Source organism: Pelobates fuscus, chromosome 7 (genome assembly GCF_036172605.1).
Source record: "Pelobates fuscus isolate aPelFus1 chromosome 7, aPelFus1.pri, whole genome shotgun sequence".
Taxonomy (NCBI): domain Eukaryota; kingdom Metazoa; phylum Chordata; class Amphibia; order Anura; family Pelobatidae; genus Pelobates; species Pelobates fuscus.
This window is the reverse complement of record NC_086323.1, coordinates 156,116,760-156,143,186: the sequence shown is the minus strand read 5'-3', so window position 1 is coordinate 156,143,186 and position 26,427 is coordinate 156,116,760. Positions and strand designations below refer to the sequence as shown.

General features: G+C 35.4%; 1 protein-coding gene across 19 annotated transcripts in view; it reads right to left on the bottom strand.

Moving 5' to 3' along the window:
• Window positions 1–26,427, bottom strand: part of CADPS (calcium dependent secretion activator) — a 403,228-nt gene that overhangs the window by 140,078 nt on the left and 236,723 nt on the right. For all 19 annotated transcript variants that reach the window (XM_063426846.1, XM_063426840.1, XM_063426847.1 and 16 more), the window contains exons 10-13: window positions 19,565–19,673; window positions 18,395–18,607; window positions 4,038–4,174; window positions 867–1,054 (exon numbers count right to left, since the gene is read on the bottom strand). In XM_063426846.1, coding sequence (XP_063282916.1) covers window positions 867–1,054; window positions 4,038–4,174; window positions 18,395–18,607; window positions 19,565–19,673 — 647 coding nt within the window. The remainder of the gene's footprint in view (window positions 1–866; window positions 1,055–4,037; window positions 4,175–18,394; window positions 18,608–19,564; window positions 19,674–26,427) is intronic.

The window sequence follows — 26,427 nt, the reverse complement described above, 5'->3', positions numbered from 1 at the left end:
AAAAGGTACACTGCCTCCTACAAAGCTGTATGCATTATTTTCCAGTTGTTTAACCCCTTCTCGGTCTAACCAGTGCCTTTTAATTCACAAGCGCAGAGTCTATTATTTATCCTCTTTGAATATGTGCACCCAAAGAAAATGAGCACATCCAATAGAACAATTGTCTATGTTAAGCTATTTGTGGTAAAGTATATAATAAGAATTAGAATACACATTAATTATACTAGTTCCCTCAAGGGGGCAGCAAAAATACACAAATTACCAAGTATAAATGGCACATAACACGTCTGTCTGTGTTTTGTATTACATATATAATTGTGAACAATGGGATATCAAGAAAAGCAACTTTTTATAGCAAAAAAAATACTTTGAGAAAATAATTTAAATGTTGAGATATTGGTATTGATATTCGAGAAACTTCTTTTGAGCTAAATTTCCTTGCTTCAATCATTGTCAATACTAGCTCAGATACCAGTATAGTCTGCAGCAAGTTATGAAATTATGTCTAAGCCTAAAAGCTAATACATTTATATTCTATTGATAATTCTCTCCCTCTTAATCTTCATCTTTACATTTGGACATGCTAAAAAATATTAAAATAATAACCGTTTGGGTTACTTATGGTGAGAAAAAAAAACAAAGTAATTCTAAATTAGCAGCGATTAAAATAAATAACAATTTGATCAAAATGAACACATTCCACAACTCCTTCGGTCTACATTTTGGCTGTATTTTGTCATTGTGTGGTGAATAAATAAAAAAAGTTATGATCAACTTTACCAATTTTTTTTTTTATCCAATCATTCTACAGTTTTCTTTTAAAATAGTTTAATGAAAAACAAAAATAACATCAGTGATGTTCATACCTGTTCCCATGTACATGAGATGCACAGAAAGCAAAACTATAGTGCAGTAAAGTGGGATCGACCATTGCTCCATTCTCTGCACGTTCCAGTAAATCACTAAGATAACACAAATGTCGATGGCAGCCCCGAACGCCATATCGTGCACAGTATTCATCCAAGACAAACACCTGGCCAGGACTAAACCAACCCTACAAAACAAACATAATTTACATATGTCAGATAATGAAGAAATAAAATCAATACACCTGAAAAATGTATTTGTGCTTATATTATGTATAAATAGCAATATTTTATCAAAGTTCTAATAATGAAGCAGTTAGGGGGGGGGGGGAGATGCCATTTATTTCAATGTTGATAGCTTCAGGCTTCAGATTTAGAACATTATATTAATCAAACAGTAACATAAACTATTGTACTTTACATGTAAAATATATGGAATACTGTGGGAAATAGATTTGTAGAATATAGGTAATAGTGTGCACAGAACAATAGTAGGGTACCATTCTAATGCATGAACAATCATCAGAAATATTTCATTCGTTCCATATCGACAGCACCATGCTGTCAACCAAATATTGAATAACTGTTATCATGCTATGTATATTTTACTTGTAATATCTACTTGTAAATTGTCACAAATAGATTTATAAAATATACTGCAGAGACAGCAAATGTGGAATTAATTTTGAAATATGGAACAATCGCCATAGAAGTTAATGGAATTCTCATGCTGAATGTTCTACTTTTAGTACTTTGGCCATTACATATAACTTATGTAGATTATTTTCTAAATATCAAAAGATAAAATACTATTTAACAGTCAATTACATTATTGTATTTTCAAACCAAAAAAATAAAAAATAAAGAATTACATATAATTATTTTTTTTTTACTACAGTTCTACACATCTCAATATTGATATCATTTGTTGGTTTTGTGTTTTTTCTTTCATTAACTTTGTTCACTTGTTTGTTTCATTAATTCAAAAGACATGTAATTCTCAGTAATTACCAGAACAGCCTTTTAGAAAGTGAACTCATAACCAGATCAAAAACTCCATGCTGGCTTTGCTAATTTCCAGGGCTCAGTTTAACAAACAAATTATAGTGTTGTAAAGCAGATACTAATTATGGTTTTAACCTGTTTTAAACTAATAGCTATTTTCTTTCATGCTGATGATAGTTAGTGCGTAACCTTTACAAAAGTAAAACCTATAGTTTATGATCAAAAGGTAAGCATCTGTAGAATTGTCAGGACTCATTATCAGCATATGGGCACTGGTGTAATGTCTGTTTATATATAGCATATTGTCCAGAAGTGGCAGCATCAAAGACAATTCATACAAACACAGGGGGGGTCTTTTTTTTTTACCAAACAGTGAGAGTTATTTACTAAAGTGAGTAGTGGCAGAAAATCAAAGTGAATTTTACATTCTAGGAAAACATAGCAACATTTTAAATTTAATATCCAAGTCAGTTATGTTTCCAATTCAGGCCTTTAATTAGGCCTTTAATTTCACTTGGTTAACTTGGAATTCACACTTTAGCCAATAACTCTGAGTAAGCAATTTAACTCACTAAAAAGACAAAATAATTAGAGATTTAGAACACAAATTTCTGACTTGGCTGAGTACAAAGCTCAGCTGTTTTGGTCCGAAATTTAATACACCACATTTCATCCCTAAAACAAATATATTGATAGGAAATAAAGCTAACTGGGCATACAGTATATGGACAAAAGTATTACAAAAATTATAAAAGCATTACACCAACAGTGAGTTTTATGCCATTGCATTCTAAATATATAGACATTAATAAGTTGTTGGTCTCCCCTTTGCAGCTATAACAGCTTCCACTCTTCTGGTAAGGCTTTATGCTACAGGCACAGGCCTGGTTCGCAATCTCCATTACAGTTCATCCCATTGTAGTCGGGCTTTGTGTGGGTTATTCAAGTTCTTCCACACCAAACTCATCCAACCTAGGCTTTATGGACCTTGCTTTGTGCACTGGGGCACAGACATGCTGGAATAGAAAGGGCCTTACACAAATTGTTCCCACAAAGTTGAAAGCATATTATTGTCCAAAATGTCTTGATATGCTAAAGTATTAAGATTTCCCTTCAAGGAAAGTAAAGGGATCCCGGAAAACCCATACCATTATCCCTCTTCCACCAGACTTTACAGTTGGCACAATGCAATCAGGCAGGTAATGTTCTCCTGGCATTTGCCAAACCCAGTCTCGCCTATCACACTACCAAATATAGAAGTGTGATTCGTCAGTCTGCAGAACATGTTTCCACCGCTCCAGAGTTCAGTGGCGAAATGCTTGATCCAACACTTGGTATTGTACCTGGGGATCTGAGGCTTACATGCAGCTACTCGGCCAAGAAAACCCATTCAATAAAGCTCCTTCTGCACAGTTTATCTGCTGATAATAATGCCAGTGGAAGTTTGAGACTCTTCAGCTATAGAAACAACAGAGCGTTGGCGACTTTCACTCACCATGCGCCTCAGAACTTGGTGACCCCACTCTGTGACTTTACGTGGTCTTCCCCTGAGTTGCTGCTGTTCCCAAATGCTTGCACTTTCCAATAATATCACTAACAGTTGACCGTGGAATATATAGCAGGGATAAAATGTCACAAACTGACTTTTTGCAAAGGTGACATCCTATCACAGTACCACGCTTGAATTTACTGAACTCTTCAGAATGACCCATTTTTTTCACAAATGTTTGTAAGTGCAGACTACATGAGTAGGTAGCAATGGGTCTGATTGAGGCACCTGAATTAAATAATTATGAGGTGTGTCCCAATACTTTTGTCCATGTAGTGTATATTATACCTATTCCAGGTCTTTATTACAGGCTTTGTTCTTGATTGTGTTGTTCTGGACAATTTTAAGGCAGATGTGTCAAAGTTTGTCCCCTACCCTTTACATTTTTGCACCACTTTTTAGAACAGAACACTTTGATGAATCTTCCACATTTTGTTTATTCCAAGCCTCTTTCATTTTTCAATTGTATTTGTCTATTTCAAGTATGCTTTGAGACTACTCTGCACATCTACATAAAACAATATTTTCCAACATTACATTTTTAGATATTACATATTGCACATCTTGCATCTTATATTGTAATATTTTTATTCAACATTGAAAAATTAAGCACTAACCAGACAGGAATAAGAGTCGCTGAGTCTGTGGTCCAATGTGAGGCGCTGCACCATCTCAAAAAGCGTGGCGTGGTCAAAATTGCAAGGGTTGGAAGAGATAAATTCATCCATGCCATGTTTTTGTGCTCTATCAGCATCTGTTTATTTATATATGTGAAGAAAAACAGAATTTAGGACAAGAGAAACAATATATTTTTTTTTTAAGCATTCAGCCCTTTCAGAAGTTAACCGATTGAATGCATGAAGGTTTTTCAACACATTGCCATTGAAATGCATTGCTAAGACCTCATGAACTCAAAGGGTTTCAAGAACCTATAGTGCATTGTTCTTTAAGACAATGCGCTCCTTTTGACAGTTACAAAGTAAAATATACAACTAAATAAAGACTTTTTAAGCTACAGCTGTAAATGCACATTCACTTCTATGTGCTTTAAGGAACCCTCTTCCATTTAAATGCTGCTGGCATTAACAAACTATATATATATGAATTATAAATACCTGGCTTAGATATATCTTTTATAATAACAAAATGAAAAAAAATAGTATTTTTTTCTACTGTTGCAATTAAACGTTTATTTGAGAGCAATCTACAGGTTTTTTTGGATGCAGTACAATATCCCAATTTATAAATTATTTAGATTTATAAGAAAAACATTGAAATTCTATAGAATGTTATAACCTGGGCTCTGTAGTATTAAGATTGCGCATTTAGATGCTCGTTTCAAAATGGCCCGTTAATAGATTACGCCCTATTTTAGCTTTTGGTGAATAAAATATTATACATTAACCTATCTTTTGGCGTTAGATTTTAACAATATAATTGGTATATTAAGATGTGGGGACATCTTCCAAAATTTTAGCCAAAATATTGGAGATGGAAAAAAACAACTACCTTTGCAGAATTAAAGACTGCTTTGCAAACAGCTATTTTGTAACACACTGTTTAGTAAATATACCTTTTAATTTTAGACAGTAGACTTCTCTACAGTTTTCATTTGTCTTAAAAACTGTGTCTATACATCCATCAGTTTGAAGATCATAACTTAACCAGCAAGACTCATAAACTGAAGAATTTTGGAATAGGTGTGGCTCTAAAAGAACCCCTGTAGGCTTGTATTGTCATTTCAAGGATAACTGAATTAAGACACATTTCACTCTTAAATGCACCAGCCCAATTTCCTACTACATGGGATTGAACTAATCCTTAACAAATAGTGTGGGAAAAGACTTCGAAGGAATCTATAAGGCAAAATAAAACCTGCAGACTTAATTTGACACGCTATGTCCCCTTAAAAGCCTGCTTTTATTTAATTTTTGTAGAGCTTGGCTGTTTAACTAGCACAGTGGGGCATATGTATTAAGAAAGTGCTAACGTTATGAGGGTCAAACATTACACTTGACACAACAGCATGTTTTATAGGAAGCCCCAGGAAAAACGTGTGGCAGATGCAGTTTGTCTAAAACCGAAGTGTAAGCTGATTTGCTTTGGCTAGAACATTATAATAGCAGAACTGATTATGAATTTTGTGATTGCTGTTAACGGCAAAAAATACCTGCTTTTGTGAAAGGAATGTTATTTATTCTTTTTTTTTTACAAAAAAAGTATTATATTATAAACTACAGACAGCCTTAAAGGGTATTAAAGCTTAAGGTAAAATGAGTTGCCATGCTTATTGTGAAGAAAAATCACATTTCCAAACAGCAAATGGAAGGTGGAATTCGGTTACAAAGTTTTTGTATACGCGATACCAATGCAAGCACTTACACTGCAGTCAGTGCAAATGCCGGTGACACTTTTGCTCTTGTCAAACTGCTGTTGACAGGCTGCATTGTAACAGTACACTCACAAAGCAATGAGCAACATGTGAGCATGACTATGATGTTACATGTGACTATGCTATTATAATTTTATATTTTATATACATTCTTTTTAAAATGCATTAAAATGTGTATTGTCTTCAGCCTGGGATGCCCTTTTTATGAGGGACAGCAAACAAAGAGCTCTCAAGCAGGGAGTTACAGGCTTAGGAATTTAACAGCTACAAATCCACCAAATCCACCAGCTACTTCCCAATGCCCATGGTGTAGTAACACAGTTTTCAAATTATTATAAATTAATACAAATTGCAGCTGGTCTTCTTTTGGTTGATTTTTTTTTTTAGATCCCATGTTCTCTGCTAATAAAGATTTAAATTGTTTCTGACTACAAAGAATAATAAGTCTAGTTGCAAATAACATTATGGATGAAGGTCCAACAGTGAGATGAAAAGAATGGGTTATTAAATTATAACTAGCAGAGCCTTGTTTAACCCCTTAAGGACACATGACATGTGTGACATGTCATGATTCCCTTTTATTCCAGAAGTTTGGTCCTTATGGGGTTAAAGGGACACTATAGTCACCAGAACAACTACAGCTTATTTTAGTTGTTCTGGTGAGTATAGTCAGTCCCTGCAGGCTTTTTAAATGTAAACACTACATTTTTAGAGAAAAGGCAGTGTTTACGTTACAGCCTATGAACTCTTCTAGTGGCCACTTGAGGTGCTTCCTATCAGTGTCTCCAGCTGAATGCTCCCCATAAAGATGCACTGAATCAATGCATCTCTATGAGGAGACGCTAATTGGCTAGGGAAGTATTTGGCCCCGCCCACGCCCACCTCATGGCTGAGGCCAGAATTGATGTTCTCAGCGAATCTGATTCTGATAGGCTAGGATCGTTAATTCTGTTGATGTCAGCCAAATAGGAGGCAGATCAGGGGCAGGGCCAGTGCAGGTGAACCCACACAGCACTGGAAAACAGGTACGTTTTTTTTTTAAATTTATTTAAGGTGGGGCCAGGGACCCTGCATGTGTTCTTAACACTCTTTTTACTTTATTTAGGAATATGTCAAAATTGTTCAGATTTAATTTGTGAGCAACTCTTGAACTCTGTCCCCATATACAGGGGGAGAATGGAAGCAATGTCTCATTCTGAACTTGCCAATGGCATGGAGGTAGGTGAGGTAGGACCTAATTAATTGTTATTCATGCAACCGTTGTCTCCTCTTGCCTTTGTGGTACTTTTGTTGTACCAAGGATGTATAATTTGTTGTACCCAAGTTTTCTTGGTTACAATTACATTCACAACCAGTCACAGCTGAGGAGGGATGATGGAAATCAGACAGGAATATTCACAAGACAGCTAATGTATAAGGATTAAAAATCATATCACATAAACCTCCGTGTGTAGGTTATACTATTTCTTAAATATATGTTTTCATTGATGAGAATTTTAACTTTTTAGTGAGCTTTAGTTTCGAAATTAGTCTGTGCAAATAAAATGCATTGATCTTGATCTATATTATGTTTTAGTAGCATAAATTGGTATTAGCAAGTCACCTAACATTTCTCAGAACTGCCCCGCCCCTGGCCACAGAATAATAGAATAATATGCAATATGCAATCTATGTACTGTACTGGTGATACTGTCCTAAAATGTGTAGATAAGGAGATATTCTGGTTCCTATCACTTCTTCCCCAACATTCCCCAGCTTCCCGCAAAATCACTTGGTCAGACAATCTTTTCTTCTTTGATGATGGCCACGCAGGTCAAAATTAATGTGTAGTTGAATAACTCCTCATCCGCTCATTTTACAACAATTTGGCTAGCATAATTTATTTTATGAATTTGTTCTTTTAAAAAGGAACACTGAACACTAAGTGGTATTAGTCATAACATGTCTAAACTGGCATTTAAAAATGCTCTCTTTCTCTGTTGTTCAGAATACTTATATGTACTAAAAATGTCAAACACACATTGCAGCTCACCCTGGGTAATATTAGGGTATATCTGTGTGGATAACTTTGTTTTACACCAGTTCAGCCCAAAAGGAAGATCCAGAAATCTTACATCAATCTATCTTTTAGGTTCTCCTGCTTTTCACTGTTGTATATCTACCAGTTGTTCAGATTATAGATGTGTATGCAATGCTTTGCACAAGTTTGAAGCCAATAAATCACAGATGTCAGAGAGGTGGCTGCAAATTTTGGTTTGGTGAATGGTTCCCTCACTGATACTGTAGTCATAGATATTTCTTCCACTATGAAATAAGTACAATGGACTTAGCTTGGTCCTCTCTGCCAATTCCAAAGCAAAACAAGTTACTTGCTCCTAGTAAGGGAGGGACTTTTGGCAAACCAGATATCCTAAATGGTTTAATTTTATTCTCAGGCTAGATATATTGTTTATACATTTTGCTTCTATTATAGAGTGGATGGGCAAAGCGTTGTGTTTGTTTCTAGCATTCTGCAACTCTATAGGCTGTCTTTCATTTTCGGGCAGAGCCATTCTGCTGCCCTGTATCGTCCTGCAGAGACTTGTTATGTCACCTTCCACAGTGACCTTTGATGCCTTCTCACATGTTACACTCTCTTGTGCTCTTTCATTCTCTCATTTCGAAGAACGTGCTATCTTTAACCACCGATGGACTTTTGTTGTTTGTATCCCTCTGCATAGGCTTGCGATTTCACCTTTCTTCTTGCAGGATACCGGGTTACGACTTGTTCTACTTCCTAGTTCCCTGTAGATCATTATGCTACTTCCTAACCTAATGCAGACCTTTTTTTTCCTGTTGCTTTTCCTCTTTCAAATCCTTATGCTGTCTGGTATTGCCAAAACTTATCCTTAGCCCAATAAAATGTGATGCTTAACTATCTCCGCTTTCATGATAAAATTTAAGCAATTTGGGTGTCAATTAGGGCTGTGCTTATTTTACTACAACAGAGTACTAGAGTAGAACTTTTGAAACCAATCTTCAAAGGCAGCGAGCACGCTTATGTTTAAATGAAAGGAGACCATGGCAGTAAAATAACTAAACTCTAGTGAGTGTCAAGACATTCTTACATTTTAAGCACTCCAAGCACCAAAACAGCTACACCCATTTGTAATTGCAAGTCCTTTTGGAGGCACAAAATTGATGCAGACTGACTGCTAATTTGTCAGTGCCAAAAGAGTTAGTAGTGATTCATCTGTGATATGTCTGAATCCCACCTATAATATAGAACTATATTGGACATGTAATGAGAACTGTGAAACTTCCTCACATGACATCCCAAACCGATGAGATGAACTTTGGGTTCCCAAGAACCCTCCAGTGTTTATTAAAACTCTTGAAAAGAGTTTGACAAAAACCACGAGATCACACACCCATACCCTCCTTGCATCATCACCACTACCACAAGCTACCCAATATAACCAGATACATATTTTTTCTATAACTTCAATGAGAATCTAGGTTTACCTGCTATTATAAATATTTTCACAGATATTAGTGACAATATATTATTTTATATTCATGCTCCGGATCATAAAACAGAATTAAATTATAAAATACTATTTTATATTGAATTTAGTTTCAGTAAAAAATCTTTCAGTGTGATTCAAGCTAGATATATTAAACTGAAATATGCATCAGAAATGGAAACGTTTTAGAATATTTCCATTCAATATACCCAGATTTGAAGACAGTAAGCCAATAGGCAAAACATTAGCGCTAAAGGATTAATACTTATGAATGCATATACCATTTAGAATTTAGAAGTCTTTTCTTCAAATTAAGATATTTTTTACATTTAACTATATTTTGCAAACTTTTCAATAAAGAGAGCTGTTTTCATCATTGTATGTGTTTAGGAGAAGCTGCTCTTTTTAAATAAAAACAGCAAACTGCTCAACCATAAAATTAAAAGGCTGTGAGGTGCATTGTTCACAGAATCACTCAAATTAGTTTTTTTTAATTTAGATCATGGCTCATCCTTGATTATTGCATTATCATGCTCTATTACTTGATAGCAAATAAATAAGGATTATTATCTATAACAAAAAAGTTCCCATTTACTATGAGTAAACATACTAAATGTATAATAATAATTATAATAAATTAACTGGGATTTTTTATTATATTTTTTTATTATAATGTTTCTTTCTTATAATGTTTATTTGGAGTTTTATTTCATACACGCACATTTTTGTACTGCATCTACATTTATCATAACCTATATTACACAATCTAATATTATTTCTTGACTAATATCAATAAACAATGTAAATAAAAAAATTCTTAGGAAAGGGCCTTAATAAATATTTGGAAAAAAAACATTTTACTAAACTGTACATTTTTACATTAAATGAACAATTCATTTTGAAAACAGTTTATGGGAACGAATGTCAAAGATACATGCTTTTATGTGACTGGCAGCACATTTGTTCATGCTATTAATGTGAACGTCAAAATTAAGTTTTAAGATTTTCAGTAGAAAAAGGCATGCAGTAAACTGCGTCACATTACAGTGCCGTCCAAAAGCGGTTTACAACAGGCCTCCCCATGCCGAATTCCTAAAACTGCGTTTGTGAATATAGCAGATACAAGGTGATCAAACAAGAAAACAGAGCGGTGAGATCAATGAAGTATTAAAAATATATGTCAAGCAGAACATACAATCCTCAACATCTCACAAGGTAGCGAATGATGCAGTTGTCAATCCAAGAGTCCATTCATTCGTTCTCTCATTCATACTTTCCTTTTTTTTGTGTGAAAAATAACAAAACTCCAGCATGTTATCATATTGCAGCTTAGCTAATCTGGAGTCCTAGACACCCAAAAATGAATATTTCTGCTTGAAGAGGAGATTAATTTCTGCCTGCTATCCAAGGGGGATGTAAGCAAAATAAGGAAGGAGAGAAAGAAAGAAGGAAAAAAAAAAGGAGTATTTTTTTCGCGGTCAGGAGGGATGACTCCACCTGCTCCTTCTGATATTGCATTCAGTATACTCCAAATACATATTTGCCAACTCTCATGACCAATAATATTGCGTCCCTTAAAAAAGTGAGCTATAGCTAAAATACAAGTTGTTACTGTATAAAACAACAGTTCGCAACATACTGAAAATACACACAAATACTTTCACAGGTGTGGGTGTACAGCCAGCTGTGTGAAGCAATTCTACTTTTAGGCATTCCTGAACTATTCCAGGGTTAAAGCATGCTGTTACATCAGTATTTGAGAAGTGCAACAGATAATTACTTCCCCCCAGCTTTCTGAACACGTCAAAACTTCAAACATGAAACTTCATAGCACTTGGAGAAATAGGGGATATTTTAAACTATATTTGAAATGTTCCCAAACAGTTTTTCATATAGCAAAGACTCATATTTTAGCTTTAGTTTACAAATTGGTAAAGGAAGCAATTAACAAGATGTTGGGATAAGCATATGTGTAATTGTAAACAAACTAAACTTGTCAAGAACAATTTAGCCTCCAAAAATGTCTCGGCTTGGAGAAAATAGTCTAAAGGTTGTACAGCAATAATAAGGTTGTAGTAGTTGATGTTAAAAAGAAAAAAAAAAGAGGTGTGCAAAGTTGGTCAAGGCTATAGTTCCTCAACTTGTAATTGATTAATAGTCAAGACTTTTAACCCCTTCAGGACTGATGTGTCACAAACGTGAAGACATAAATGTGTTTTTGCCTAAAACTTGTCCTAAAGGGTTTAATTGTACTTGATTTTTAAGAATTAATTTTCTGCTAAGCAGGGGTCTGTAAATCGATTGTTCCAGTAACTAAAGTCTAGAAAATGTTATTCTTCAGAACTTCCATGTTAGATTTAGTGTATCTGCTTGTTTTTTCCACATTTTCCTCTAAAGATTACAATATTATTATTTTTTTCTTTAAAATTATAGAACCGTAGGTGAAATCATCCACACTAACGTCTGGAACAACAACAACAAAAAATATATAATTGAAACAAAAAAAAAAACACAATCAAAATGCAAATGGACAGCATTGTGCAAGATGGTTTCTTCACAAGCATTACGCAATCAACTCAATGTAGGTATATGAAAGGAAACAGACCGCTAAATTAAAAGGAAGCTGTTAATACTTGGGACTTGAAATGGGAAAAAAATATTAATGATTTATTTTATTAAGAGCATCTTTTTTGATGCCAATGTTCGAGCCAAGGAGAGAAGGCAAGTATGCAAATGTCACATGCATCCAGATTTTAGAATGAAAACTTACAATTCAAACCTAATATTTTGAAAATTAATATGAAGATTTTTTTTACTACAGTGCTAAACATGAGAAAAGTTTAATAGAAAAAAAAGAGCACATTGCGTATGTCAGATAATCTGAATAGATTATCTGAGCTGTGCTAGCTATTGGGAAGCACTTACCCTTAAGTCCAGCTAGAAGATAGCAGGGTAAGAAAGAACAAACCAGAATAACATAATGACTCAGGAAAGCAGACAGGGGCCCTAGTATAGCAAGTTAAGCACTAGGGTTCAGGCAAAGAATTAAAAAAAAATAAAACTTTAATAAAACCCTTATAATGTCTAATCATTTTTGCTAAACATCAGAGCAAATTTTACACTTCTATGGAAAAAAAAAAGTTTGTCTACGGCAATAGTGCCTGATCATTGAATATATCTATATATTAAAAAGGCATTAAATTCAAGAGAATGAAACATTAATATAAAAATCATTTACTGAGCATTTTTAATTAACAAAAAATATATATATATTTTTCTTTTAAATTAAATGATTATTCTGGGCATGTATTTGATTGAATGTTCTACTGAGACAGACAAGACAAACAAGGGGGTATTTGCAGACAAGTGGTCACTTTTATGAAGCTTATAGTTGGATAAGGCAATAATATCTTTCAATATAATAGTTTTTTTTTTAATTACACGTATTTATTACAAAAAATATGTATTGTTCTTTCAAAGAGGATTGAGCACACAGAGCAGAATTAAAAAAAAAATAATAGAAAAACAAACAAACAAAGGAATTACTGGCAAAGTTTTAGACCAATAAATATTTTTCAGCCAAATAAAAGTGATTTGCGGAGTCACATGAATGAATGAATAGCAGGATCTATTTTAAGATTTAAAATGCACAATGAAATCCACCCATTTTTTCAGAGCTGCCTTTCTTCATCCGGGACAGATTATTCGATGAAAACAAGGTAAAAAAAAATGCTGTAGTTGATTATATCTTCATACACTCAGTGTAGGGAGGAGTTGTATGACTGTCGTCAATTTAAATTTTAAATTTTTTTTTTACAGACAGCTCTGAAAACAAAAGTGAAGGATCTCTATCTCTGCAATATAAAAGACGTTGAAAATGCTTGGGTGTCATATTCTAGGTGGGAAAAAAAAGCTCATCTATGAATCTAAAGAGTATCTAAACACAAACATTTGCTAAATATACATACTACACAGATAAAAAGGACAAGGAAATTCAGAGATTGGTTAAAATACACCAAGTAACATTAACTTATTAGCCTTACCTTTCTGAAAGAAAAGGAAAAATAATGCATATCTTAAAGTGCAATACTGGAATTTGCTTGTATTGGGAGATATTTCAGTGCATTTTTAAAGTAGTGTGTGTTTAGATACAAGTTCATTTGATTGACACAGATAGATAGAAAGATAGATAGATGGATAGAGCGAGAGAGAGAGAGAGAGAGAGAGAGTGAGATTGATAGGTGGTCAGAACACTTTATTAGAAGTTCATTTGATGGGCACAGTTAGATAGATCATCAGAAAACAAGTATTTATTTGCTAGGTATCCTATCTACTACACTCCTTACATGCCAAAAGCATGTAAGTGTGCCCCAGTGAAAAATAAAGTTGGTGTCATGATAATGGTATGATCTCAGTCAAGACACTGCCACCTACCTAGCTTAATTGGGGTTAAGGTTCGAAGTGCAGGCCAGTGTTTTGAGAGCAGAGCGTGAGAAGGGGAGGAATGCTAGCAATCTGTGGGCCAGCACAATAGGGTTTAACTATCTACAAACTAATTTGAGCAGTACTATAAAATATGGCTTAATGTCCAGTGACCTGTGGGGTCCAATTATGGCAGCCATCCGTTAATTAAATAGATTAAGACATTATATTTTAATCCAGAATTAATTAAGTTTTTGCAAGTATTTTTAGGAAAGTATATTCGGAAATAATGAATAGAAACCTCTGTTTGGATGATACAGCAAACATTTTGATACATGGCATCTTAATTAATTATTCTTGAGATATCATGTGCTTTATAGGTCTGCTATAACTTGGGACAACTACATTGGGGCGAGCTGTGCAGCAGAGGAAGCATGAAACTCCTATCTTCACATGTGTATGTATGTATGTATGTATGTATATATAGTGCATTCAGACGTGATTCAGACCTCTTCTCATTTTTTCACACTTTTTTTGTTGCAGCCTTATGCTACAATTTTTTAATTTCTTTTTTTCTGCACACTGATTTCTCAATACCCCATAACGATGAAGCAAAAATAGGATTTTTTACAACTTTGTAAGTTTATAAAAAAAAAATAAAAAATTTAAATATTACATTTACTTAAGTATTCAGACCATGCTTTAATGCTTACATTTGGCTGAGAAACATCTCATTTCTCTAAATAATCTTTGAAATGGTTTTACACTTTATTTGGAGTCCCTCTGTGGCAAATTCATTAGATTGGGCATAATTTGGAAAGGCACACAACTGTCTTTATAATCCAATCCAACACTCAGCATTTCTGGAGTCCACCAATGCTCTCCATCCAAACATGTAGAGCTTGCGACTTGGCAGAAACTACCCAAATCCGAGCTTGTCACCTCATACCCAAAAAGATTTAAATCTGTAGTGGATGACAAAGATGTTTCAACTATGTACTGAGTTAAGGGTCTGAATACTTATTTCAGTGGGATATTTCAGCTTTTGCTGTTAATGTTGTAAAAAAGCTGGCTTAGTCATTATTGAAGTATTGAGTGCAGATTGATTTGCAGAAAAATATCTAGGTTTCTAAAAACTTTCTGAATGCATATACCAATATAGGTGACCCCTTATTCGACGACTTGAACGTACTAGTAACTAGTGTGCAAACTTTTAAGCCAGCATATACCATTCCCAATTTGTGCACTCAAATGCATTTAGAACTTGAAGCTTGTATTTTGTTTTATTTAAATACCAACGAAGTATATACACAGATCATTAATGTTTAGTCCTTGAGGGGAACTTGAAGAAAGTTTAAACTTGAAGCAAAGGAAGCTTCATTTTATAATTCCAGCTGAGTGCACTCATTTGGGACAGTATATATTCCCCATAATGCTTTGCATGTAGGTTCATTCCCAGTACTCCTTGATGCTAAATACGTACATGCATGGACAGCATGATTACATACCAGGTATTGCAAATTAGAAAAAAAAAAAAAAGAGATTTCAACTTATCTTTAAATGTTTGTAATTTCTAAGGGTTTGTGCTACCAATTTTTATTTTTTATAATTCTTTATAATTATTTTATTTTTGATATGCAGCTAGTTACAACAGTGCCTGTATCGCCACAACGGTATTAGCAGGCTCAGTTTTCATGCGCATAATATAACAGTGTTGTGGCATGTTGGAATTGCATATAATTTTTAAAATAATAAGGTATAACGAGTCGAGATATCAACTAATTTTTTAAGGTCGACTCCATATACTATGAATGCAAGAGATGTGTATTAAAGTGCATCAAGGAGGAAATGATTCATGATTAGTTCATGGGAAAAAAAAAAGCTCCATCTCTTTTCTCCAAAAATGAAGAAACACATAGCTTTATACTTCCTATTATGAGCTCACGAGTACACTGTAATCAATTAAACATTAGTGAGAATGTACGTGTGGCATCATAGATGTGATCCTTCTCACCAGCTTTCAAAACAAATAGGACATCCCAGATTGACTGAGATGTCCCAGTAAGTTAAGAAAATCAGACAGGAGGTGGATCAAACCCCTGACAAGACCTTCAAAATTTATTCAGGGATCAGTAATATTCTGTATAATTCTGAAAATACGGGGGGAAATTGCATAGAATGTCCTTTTGAATATAGTTTTTTTTTAAAAAAATAAAAAATACTCCTTTAGATCCTGTAAAATATTTTTTAGTAATATTCTGTATAATTTTAAAATACATGGGAAATTGCATAGAATGTCCTTCTGATTAAAGTTTAAAAAAAATATTGTTTAAGATCCCGTAAAATATTTTTGTGTAGAGAAAGGAATTGTTTGCAACATAGCCTAGGAAATGATGCTGTAGGCTTGCTCATTCGTGTCTGCTATGTGATGTCAGTTAGAGAGAATGTGTGAAACCACATGCTTAGCACTTAACTGTATCTGGCAGCAATGTGCAGCACTAAGGGAAACATATAACCACCTGGGCTTTGCACACTTTCTGTCCCTCCTGGGGTAAGGAAGTGATCACACAAAAAATGCACTGAAATATTTCCGTTGAGACTCAAAGAAGCTCTTTGATGACATAAAATCAGTACAAATTATCATTTGGAAGACAGAATGAAATCAACTGGTGTGTTCATAAAATAGAGTGTGACCACCTATAATATCATTAGTGGATCAAGTATTGCACTTTTAAGTGAATGGTGAACTTCACGCACATTTCTTATTTTAAACATATGGAACTCTTTTTCACGATTTTCAAGATTTTATCCTTATAGTGATTTTCCCTTTTTCACATGTTATGAAAAGAACATAAAAAGCATAAAATGCATTATGGAATTTTTGCAGTAAACAGTGATGTGTGGGAACATGGAAACAAAATTGCAGCACTTGGACCAAAAAAAGACTATTTAACAGAATGCCGCATTTTTGTATTTTAGGTAGTCCGTTCCTCACAAATCACTTTTTAGTGAATAAAACATTGGGAGTTAAACAGTAAAACAAGGAACTTGTGGAAAATTGCAAGGTCAAAGCAATTATTAAGTGAAAACAAAATTCGCCAACTTATTTTTCCCTTTCAATTCTCCACAAATTCCCAGTTAGTGAATAACTTTATCACTGCACAAAATATATTATAATGTCACTTTGACCCTATATGCCTAGACTGAATTTGTCTACAGAATCGTTAATACCTAATGATGCATGATGCATGATGCTTAGCTAGTCTACATAGCAGTGGTACCCAAACAAGTCATCAAGGCACTGAGATTACCCAGTTGTGTCTAAGGTGTTTTTTTTTTTTTTCTTCTAAAATCACCTTAGACGCAACTGGGTAATCCCTAAATCCTGGACTGGTAAGGGTGCCTTGAGGATTGGTTTGGGAACCACTGCTATAAACAATGGTAATTTGGAGGCCATTCATGCATTGAACTAGTAATGAATAAACCAATCCACAATCCACCACTTTTATATTATTTCATATATTATTTCATTATTTCATTCAACTATGTCTAGTTGGGAAAATAAACTTATAGAATATTAAATACCTACAGGGTTATCCACTAAAGTGAGATTGATTGGGAATTCAAAGTGAATTTTACATTAATGTTCAAAATAGCCAAACTGGAAGAAATCTCCAAATGTTTCCAGTTAAGCAACTTTGACTTTAAATTTAAAATTCACTTAAAATTAACTTTGAATTCTCAACAATTCTCAATTTAATGAATAACCCTATTAGAGTCATTCTTGGAACAGCTAGATGATGAATCATGAGTCATCACTCCAGGGATGGAGTTTCCCCCCTTTTCACTATTCTGTAGTGAACGTCCAGCACTGTACTTAGCAATTCAGTTTTGTAGACACACTATGTTGTAGCTGAGCTGATGTTGCTCCTAGATGCTTCACAATAATATAGCTGACATGGGCAAGTCTAACAGTGTATACATTTGACAAACTGGTAAATAAGTGGCAACTTATGATGATGCCGCTGTGCTTGACTTTATATATATATATATATATATATATATATATATAAGTGGTGGGTATGCAAACTAACCAATTCTACTAAACAGAAGAAGATGTGGCATTTAATGTATGCATTTTTCTTTCTTTCTTACAAATTAATTCCTTCTCTCCTTTAATAGGGATGCAGTACATCTGAAAGTGTAAATGTTATCTATATATTTTTTTGTATTTTTTTTTTACTTCCATGCAAGTGATAAATGAACTGGAAAGTGGTGTGATTACATTACTTAAGGGACTCTCCAAGCACCATAATCACTACAATCTGCAATTGTTATGGTGCGCTTGTAGTATTTCCTTAAGAAATTGTAATGGTAATGGTAAATTTCCATCCTTTATAAAAGGTTAACAATTTTCAAATAAATCACGAGCAGCACTGATTATCAAAAAAGCAAAAAACAAACAAAACAAACCATTGTTCAGTGCATTATTGGCTTCCAAAGAATAACTATTGTTTTCTGTTTTGGTTATACTTGTTTATATAAGAAAGTTACAAAAAGTTTAACTAGTTCTTTCTATTGATTTGTAACTTAAATTCACTAATTATATTCTACTAAAAAATATCCCATATCCTCTTTAAATGTATGTACTTACAAAATTGGGAAATTGGTGCATCAAGCTGTGGTACATTTCCACCTTTTGCGTTGAGTTTTTGGACTTGGGTTGGTGGTACAGGCTTGTGAGATTGACCGGTGGCTCTGTACATTGCCTGAACCCACAGAATTCTATCTTGTTCATCATCACTTGCAAATATTACGGTATCTCCTTCCTTAACTGCATTGAAAAACGATCTGCCGCCTTCCAAACCTGAAAAGAGACCAAAGAAACAAAATATTGTTTTACGTAACCATTACTTGATCTGATCCTGGTATAGGAGATGAATAATACTAAAGAAAGGTAATTCACTATCAAGTATAAAGAGCATTTCTGTTCTGAAAATGAAGTAATGTGAGGCATATGGATGGCCACAATGATTGTTCCATGTTCAAAACCTTGCCCGGTATCACCCAGTGGCGTAGAAATCTATATTTTTTTTCTGTGATAAAAAATATAGAATTGAGACCTAACAGATAAAACCTGCATGTTTCATAATCCTAACCTAGTCACTCCTTAGTCCTAACCTAGTTGTAAGTAGTAGCCCTAATTTAAAAGTTGGTGTGCTCCCCATTGACACAAAAAAGTTCATTTTTGTAGGGGAAGAAAACATTGAGTAGAAGATTACGTTTATGAATAGCCAAATCAATTCTCAATTTAATAGTTCAATTAAGTTTAACTGGAAGCTATGCTGCATCGACTCGTTAAGTGGACCTTCAAAAAAGCAATAAAATGTATTTCATATTTTTTGTTTGTAAAATCACGACATTGATTTACATATCCCTCTGTTGGGATCCCAAATATATACCCTGATTATTTTCACTATTTCTATTGTTAGCCTAGTTTGGATCGTGGCTCACTAGGATTAAAGCACTTTGCATTAATTATTAATTATTCTCTCTCTTGCTTTACTTAACCATTTGTTTTGTTTTTGAAGGAACTCACTGTTTTTCTAGTAATAATTTTCACTTAAAATATCTTATGACTTCTTAGTAACATCAATGGCTATTTTACAAAAGTGTTGTACTAAAGATTACCATCATAAGGATTAGTATAAATTATTTTTTAACTTTTCATTTCAACACAAAGAGCTGCACAGTTCTATTGATCTATGTAAAGGGTACTTCAGATATTGCAAAGGGTGACTAATGCTGCAAATAATACACAGACCTGGTTGAGGGTCGGTGTAATCCACTGTGTATCCATCAAGCTGCAAGAGTTCCTGGGGTTCAGCCTTCTTCTCTCTGTAACTGCACATAGCAAATGTGTATTGACTAACCTGGAAAACATAAACCGATATTACCATCAGCACCACAACGTTATATCAACACAATAGGTTTAAACAGTGTGAAAGAGCACCTTCCATGACATGGGCAGCGATGGGTGAAATGTTTTACCAAAAGAAAGAACAAAACAAAACAAACTTGGCTGTAAAATACCAAATTTCGCCTTGTGGGAATATTTTCTGGAAAGATACCGTTTTGCTAAATTTTCACTATAAAGTTAGAAAATGCATGCTGTATGACTTTATTCAGTCCTGAGCTATTAAGCTATTTGGTATTTTGTGTGCAAATAAATGAACGTTTTAGATGAAAATCTTAAAGGGAAAATCGAAAGGAAACCATAATATTATTTTTAACCATTATTATTTTTATTAAACCAATAACTTTCCAGAAGTCACAAAAGAATTGCTAATTAGTTTTGTGAATTTGTTTGGCATACTACATTCTAGCTAACGTGATGTTGCTCCTAGATGTTTCACAATAATGTAGTTGATTGTGGACACTCAAACAATATACACATTTAACAAACTGACTGTTGTAATTAGTTTTTTAAATCAACGTAATGTCGGCTTACATAAACTTATTTACTTACCGTATATTTCTAAACCAGTTTAAATGTTAATGTGTTGTTTAAATTTAAACAATGGCGCCTAATCGTAATGAGAAATACATCTACTATATGTATTTGAATATCCAACAGTATAAGAGAGTAGAATGATCTTACAGGACTATTAATTAAAGCCTGAACTGTAATGAATTGAGGTACGAATTACCAGACTGAGGCCATACTAGCTGATCTAGAAAAAACCCAACTCGGCAACAGATTGGCTAGTTTAGACTGAAATTTGCCATGCAGAGTTTAGTAGTTTGCTGAATAACCCTGAATAACACAAGAGAGGATTCAAATATGCATTCATGGGAACTCCCTTGAGCCGTAACAAACAAACAAACAAACAAACAGTTGATGTCTACAGGTTTCATAGAGATAATACAGGAGGAGTCAGGGGATCTGTTAGATATCTCCCTTGAGGAAAGATAAACCAATAGGTACACATTTGTAACCTTACTAAAAAAAGAATTAAAAAAAAAAATCTGATCTTAGCTTTCTTTAAATGTGAAAATGTTGCATATTAAAACAACAATGTGAAAAGTTACGTAATACACTGTTAATGGCAGAGAAAAGTATTTTTGTTTTAGTTAAGACAGGGTCCAAATGCACACAATATATTTAATAAAAGCATACATGGGCATGGTGATGTATTACATTTTAAAAGCACAAAATAACCAACATTAAATAATTGTTTTTAACAATTCAATATTTTCTAACTGATAAAATCTGTACAGGCTTTGAGTGTTCATCAGTCATGTATGGCAAGTCCTGTAGTGACACCTTGTCACAAGCAATGCACACTAAACTGCTAGGTGCCAGTCATATTAACCTAATCTTGAAATCCCACTGATCTCTGTTGCTGTTGTCATCATTTCAGTAAATGGCAGCTCTCAGTCGTCTGAGAGCCATCTTTGTGACACGATACATTGAATGTCAGACCCTTCATGGAAGCCTTCTTGGTTCCAGGGTATAATGTCAGGCTTTAAGATTGCCTTCAGGAAGGTGAGAGGCAACATCAAATCCCAGCTTGAATTTAGCATATTAAAACGTGGATTGTCTGAAAGAAGACTGTTGGAAAGATAAGGATTCTCCCTGCTTAAGGCAAGAAACTAACAGGGAAATTTACTGTCAAATGATTTCAAATGACTTTGTTAAGGTTGTGTCAAATCATGGACTCCTTACATAATTTTATTTGTTTAGACATATTTTTGACCTCTGGAAGAAACTTCATATTTATATATTTGTTTAAAATACTTATGTCAATGCGTCTTGTTAGTTTTGGGGAAATAAATGCAAATTCACATTTTAGAAAAAATGAAGGATATCACTTTGGACATTAAACCGTAATGTATTCTGTCCTGTTAAAATCCAGAATTGCATCAGCATCTCATAATTAATAAAGGGCTGGAAGAGATCTATCTGCGTAAATTATTTAAGATTTGACATGTTAATAATAAACAGAGCTCATTGTGTTTCATTTTTAGGACAATGCGCCCTCTGTTGTTAGATTTGAAAACTGCAAAAAAAGTGTTTTTCAAAATTATAATTGAAAGTTTAGATTTTTACAAATATGCATACATAAATATTTAATTTGAAACATATTAACATATTTAACCCCTTAAGGACCAAACTTCTGATATAAAAGATATCATAACATGTCACACATGTCATGTGTCCTTAAGGGGTTCAAATCAAATTGTATTTTTCTTTATCCTTAAATCTGTGTCTAAGAATGCATTCAGAGGAGGAAACAAATTAATCGGGAAATGCATTAGGAAGTGCACAGGAAAATGCTTTCCCCTAGCCCGAGGCATCTTGAATTTGAAATGGCCCATGGAGTCTGGACAAAATAAGGCTAGGCTGCTGGCTACAACCAAGCAACCTTTTTTTTCTGTACAAAAATAGGGGATAATCTGCTGCCTTTGATTTCTATATTCTTCTGGGCAACCTGCTTCCAGTAGCTCAACCCTTTCATTACGTTCAAGACTGTCCCCTATTTTTGTACATATTTCATTGAAGACAAGAGGAAGTCTTCGGGGAAGTTCTACCCTGTTCAGGGAGGTTCGTTTCTGCTTGTATTCTATTGAGCACTTATTGCACTGTGGTTTGTGTACACACATATTGTATTTTTGAACCTTTTTTTTCTCATGGTATTTCAAGGGCAATAACAAAACCACAGGGTACAGATGTTTCAGCAAAATCAAGTTTTGTAACTGCTAAATAACTCCTGAGTGCTATGATATTTTTATTGTACATTTGTTTGAGCATGTGTGGTTATTTTGTAAATGTTTGGAAGAGTTTTATTTTATCGCTTAGGTGATAAAGTATGAATTCCCAGTAGTTTTTTTTTTTTTTTTAGATACTTGCTGTATCTTGGGTAGAACTCCCATTAGATTTATTTAGATACATCGTACATGAAGGAAATAATCTACATTAGTTTTATTTATATATCTTCCATCTTATGAATAGGACCTACTGGGTCTACGTAGATACATAATGCTTCTTGGGAATAACCAAGCCTCATCATGATTTTGGTGGGAATGTCCTGATTTCGGGGTCCTGTCCTAGTGTCCGCATCTGGGCTCCACAGCCTGTCAGTGGGTGGGCCTGTACCCCTTTCTGGGTGGACCCACCCATTATTGGTTTAGCCAGTGACCCAGGTCACATGACTGGTGGGCCCCACCAACCCATTCCAATGTCATAACTCCCAATGTTAGGAGAAACATAGAATGTAGTGGCAGATAAGAACCATTCGGCTCAATATGGAAGATATGGAAACACCTATTAGGTTATTCACACACATGCTACATCTTGGAAAAAGGGTTTATTTAGATACATATTGCATCATTGTTGTGCCTAATCATTAGATCCATGAAGCACCAATATCCAATAAGTAATAATCAATACCTAATAAGGTTTAACCCCTTAAGGACCAAACTTCTGGAATAAAAGGGAATCATGACATGTCACACATGTCATGTGTCCTTAAGAGGTTAAAGCGATATTGGCGGGCACACAACCCAATAGGAAAGAGAAATCACACAGAGATCCCACACACACACATCACACTTTATTGTCCGTAAAGGGACCCAATACAATATACGTTGTACTCTCATTTAAGTTATTGCATGCATTCACATCAAACAGCTTAAGTATACATCACCATTAGAGAAGCTTGGTTGACACTTCGCTGCACACGACTGGGGGGACTCTGGCAGTCATGCTTGGAGGGACCCTCTCCACTGGGAACAGCCGAACCAGCAACACGCATCCGTATTACAGGTGGGTAATTCTCCAAGTGAGTGCCAAGTTTCACCATCTCTTATACTTTTTCCAAAAGAGTGGGCAGTCTGTACTTTTCAACGCCTAGCACTATACTATTTTTGTAATGGTACGCTGCCCCTTGATGTTGAGTCATGCTGATACTGTGTTTTGTGGCTTTAAACAGTTTTATGCTGTGTCGCGCCTGTCAGCTTAATTAATAGCTGTGACATCCAGGCCTGTGTCTAGTGACACTGCCTGTATGTGCTTATCCTTATATTAATATCAGATTTGCTCAATCAAGTTATCAATCAATTCCCAATATTATTATTATTATTATTATTACTTTAATCATGAAAAAGAAATTCCTTGGGTTTATTTAGATTATAAGCCAGGTTTTATTAGATACATGCTGCATTTTAAAAAGAACCAATATTGTTTTATTTGGCTGTGTTGAATATTAATAGTCATAGTAATAAATAGTAGCTTTATTTATAGTCATGCTGAATATTTCTTAGGACTCAATTACAGTCTCAGACATTTAATGCCTTCTTTTCCCATATTATTTAAGGATATATACATAATTTCTGCTGATCAGAATGCATCTATGTGCATTTTCTGAAAGCCATATTTCAATCATTTTTTATTGCATTAAATATGTTACTGGCTAGAGTACATATTTGGTTTTAGTGGGACTTATTTTTGTGTATTACTAGATTAAATTATAGTTACAATCGGTGGTCCCTATAAGCAGTAAAAACTGCTTAGAAAAAACACTGTAGTAGATTGTTGAGTGTCAGTTATATGTTAGTTAATACTATAGTTAACATAAAGTTTAGCACTTCTATTTTGGTGATCAGAACCTTTTTGCACTACCCTTGTACCTTTTGCCATGGCTAAGTCTAGCAGATCATTATTTATTTGTTTACATTGTTCAAATTTTATAGGACACTTTATGGTTACATTTTACTTCTTGTTGACTGTCTGCATAGCGTGTATCAGTGCTGCCATCTACTGGAAAAACATCAAGCTTCACTTTATAAAAAATACACACTGAAACTCTTCATTCATAGGTGCATATAAAAATATGTAAAGGAGAATTAAGTAACTTTCACAAAATAAATAAATTATATATATATATATATATATTCCCCTTATACCTCTTTTTTTTTGCAAATTATCACACAAAACTCTAACATTTAAGTTAGTATACGCTATATCAAGTTTAAAGGTCAAATTGATGGGATGACTATATACATTTGTTACGCAACTACCACTGCTGTGTATACACATCCAGGGGCGGACTGAGAACCCTCAGGGCCCCCGGGCAAAATAAATCAAGGGCCCCCTTACAGGCCCCACCCATACTCCGTAGCAAGCGCCACCCATGTCCCGCCTCCATGCACCGCCTCCAGCCACACCCTACACAATCTTTAGACACAAGGAACAAAAGTGCAATAATCCCTTCAAGGCCCCAGTAGAGACTACAATTGAGGGCTAATGGGCCATGGAGGGGGGTCTTTCTAGCAGAGGCTATCTCAGTGTCCTTTAGAGAGTGTGTTAGAAAGAATCCCCTCCAGGCCCTATTAGAGACTACAATAAAGTCTAATAGGCTTGGAAGGGGGTCTTTCTAACAGAGGCCATCTCAGTGTCCCTGCTGGAAACAGTCGCCTCCAGGCCCCAGTAGAGACTACAATTGAGGGCTAGTGGGCCATGGAGGGGGGGGGAGAATTCTAGCAGAGGCTATCTCAGTGTCCTTTAGAGAGTGTGTTAGAAAGAATTTCCTCCAGGTCCCATTAGAGACTACAATGGAGTCTAATGGGGCCTGGAGGGGGGTCTCTCCAACACTATTCACAATATAGCAACACAACATAGCTCGCTGATACCTAGGCCAAGTTGGCTCCTCTTACCTTAATTACTGTTGTTGGCTGGCAGTCTGTGGGCTTGCTGGAAGGCTGTGGGCTTACTGGCTGCGGCTGGCAGGCTGTGGGCTTGCTGGCTACTGCCGGCAGGCCGTGGGCTTGCTGGCTGCGGCTAGCAGGCTGTTGGCTTGCTGGCTGTGGCTTGCTGGCTGTGGTTGGCAGGCTGTGGGCTTGCTGGCTGTAAGCCTAACTGGTGGCCTGTGGGCTGGCTGGCTGGCCTGTGGGCTGGCTGGCTTGCTGGCTACTGGGTCACTTGGAGATTATTTAAAGAAATAATCCATGCACAATAACCACTACTGCTCTGTGTAGTCGTTATGGTGCAAGGAGGGCCGGGCCCCCCTCCCAGAGTAAGTAGTCAAACCGTTTAAGAACAGTTTGACAACTTACCTGGGGTCTGCTGGGATATGAGGCTGTTGTAGGGTATAGGAGCAGTGGTGCAATGTGTAAGGGGTGCAGTGTGTGTGAGGGGGTGTAGTGTGTGTGAGGGGGTGTAGTGTGTGTGAGGGGGTGTAGTGTGTGAATGTGTAGGGTGTGTGGGGCAATGTGTGTATGAGGGGGCTGTGTATGTGTGTGGCAATGTTAGTATGGGGGGCTGTTTGTGTATGGGTGGGCAGTGTATGTGTGTGTGTGTGAGGCAATGTGTGTAAATGTGTATGGTGTGTGGGGGTAGTGTGTTTATGGGGCTAGAGTTCACTCTCACCACTGCAACCACCAGGAATCCCTGGTGGTCACAGTGTTGAGAGTGAACTCTAGCCCGTAGCTCCAGGGCTAGAGTTTACTTTCGCCAGAGCCGTAACGTTGCCGTGGCAGGCTGAGCTCCCGGGTCCTCTCTTCCTCCCTTCCTCCCTCCCCTGCCGGCTGCCTGCACGGTGCCTGCGGACAGGGGAGGGGGCAATTGCCCTCCTCTTACTCCCCCCTACCCCTCTTACCCCCCCTCCCCCTCTTCTTACTCCTCCC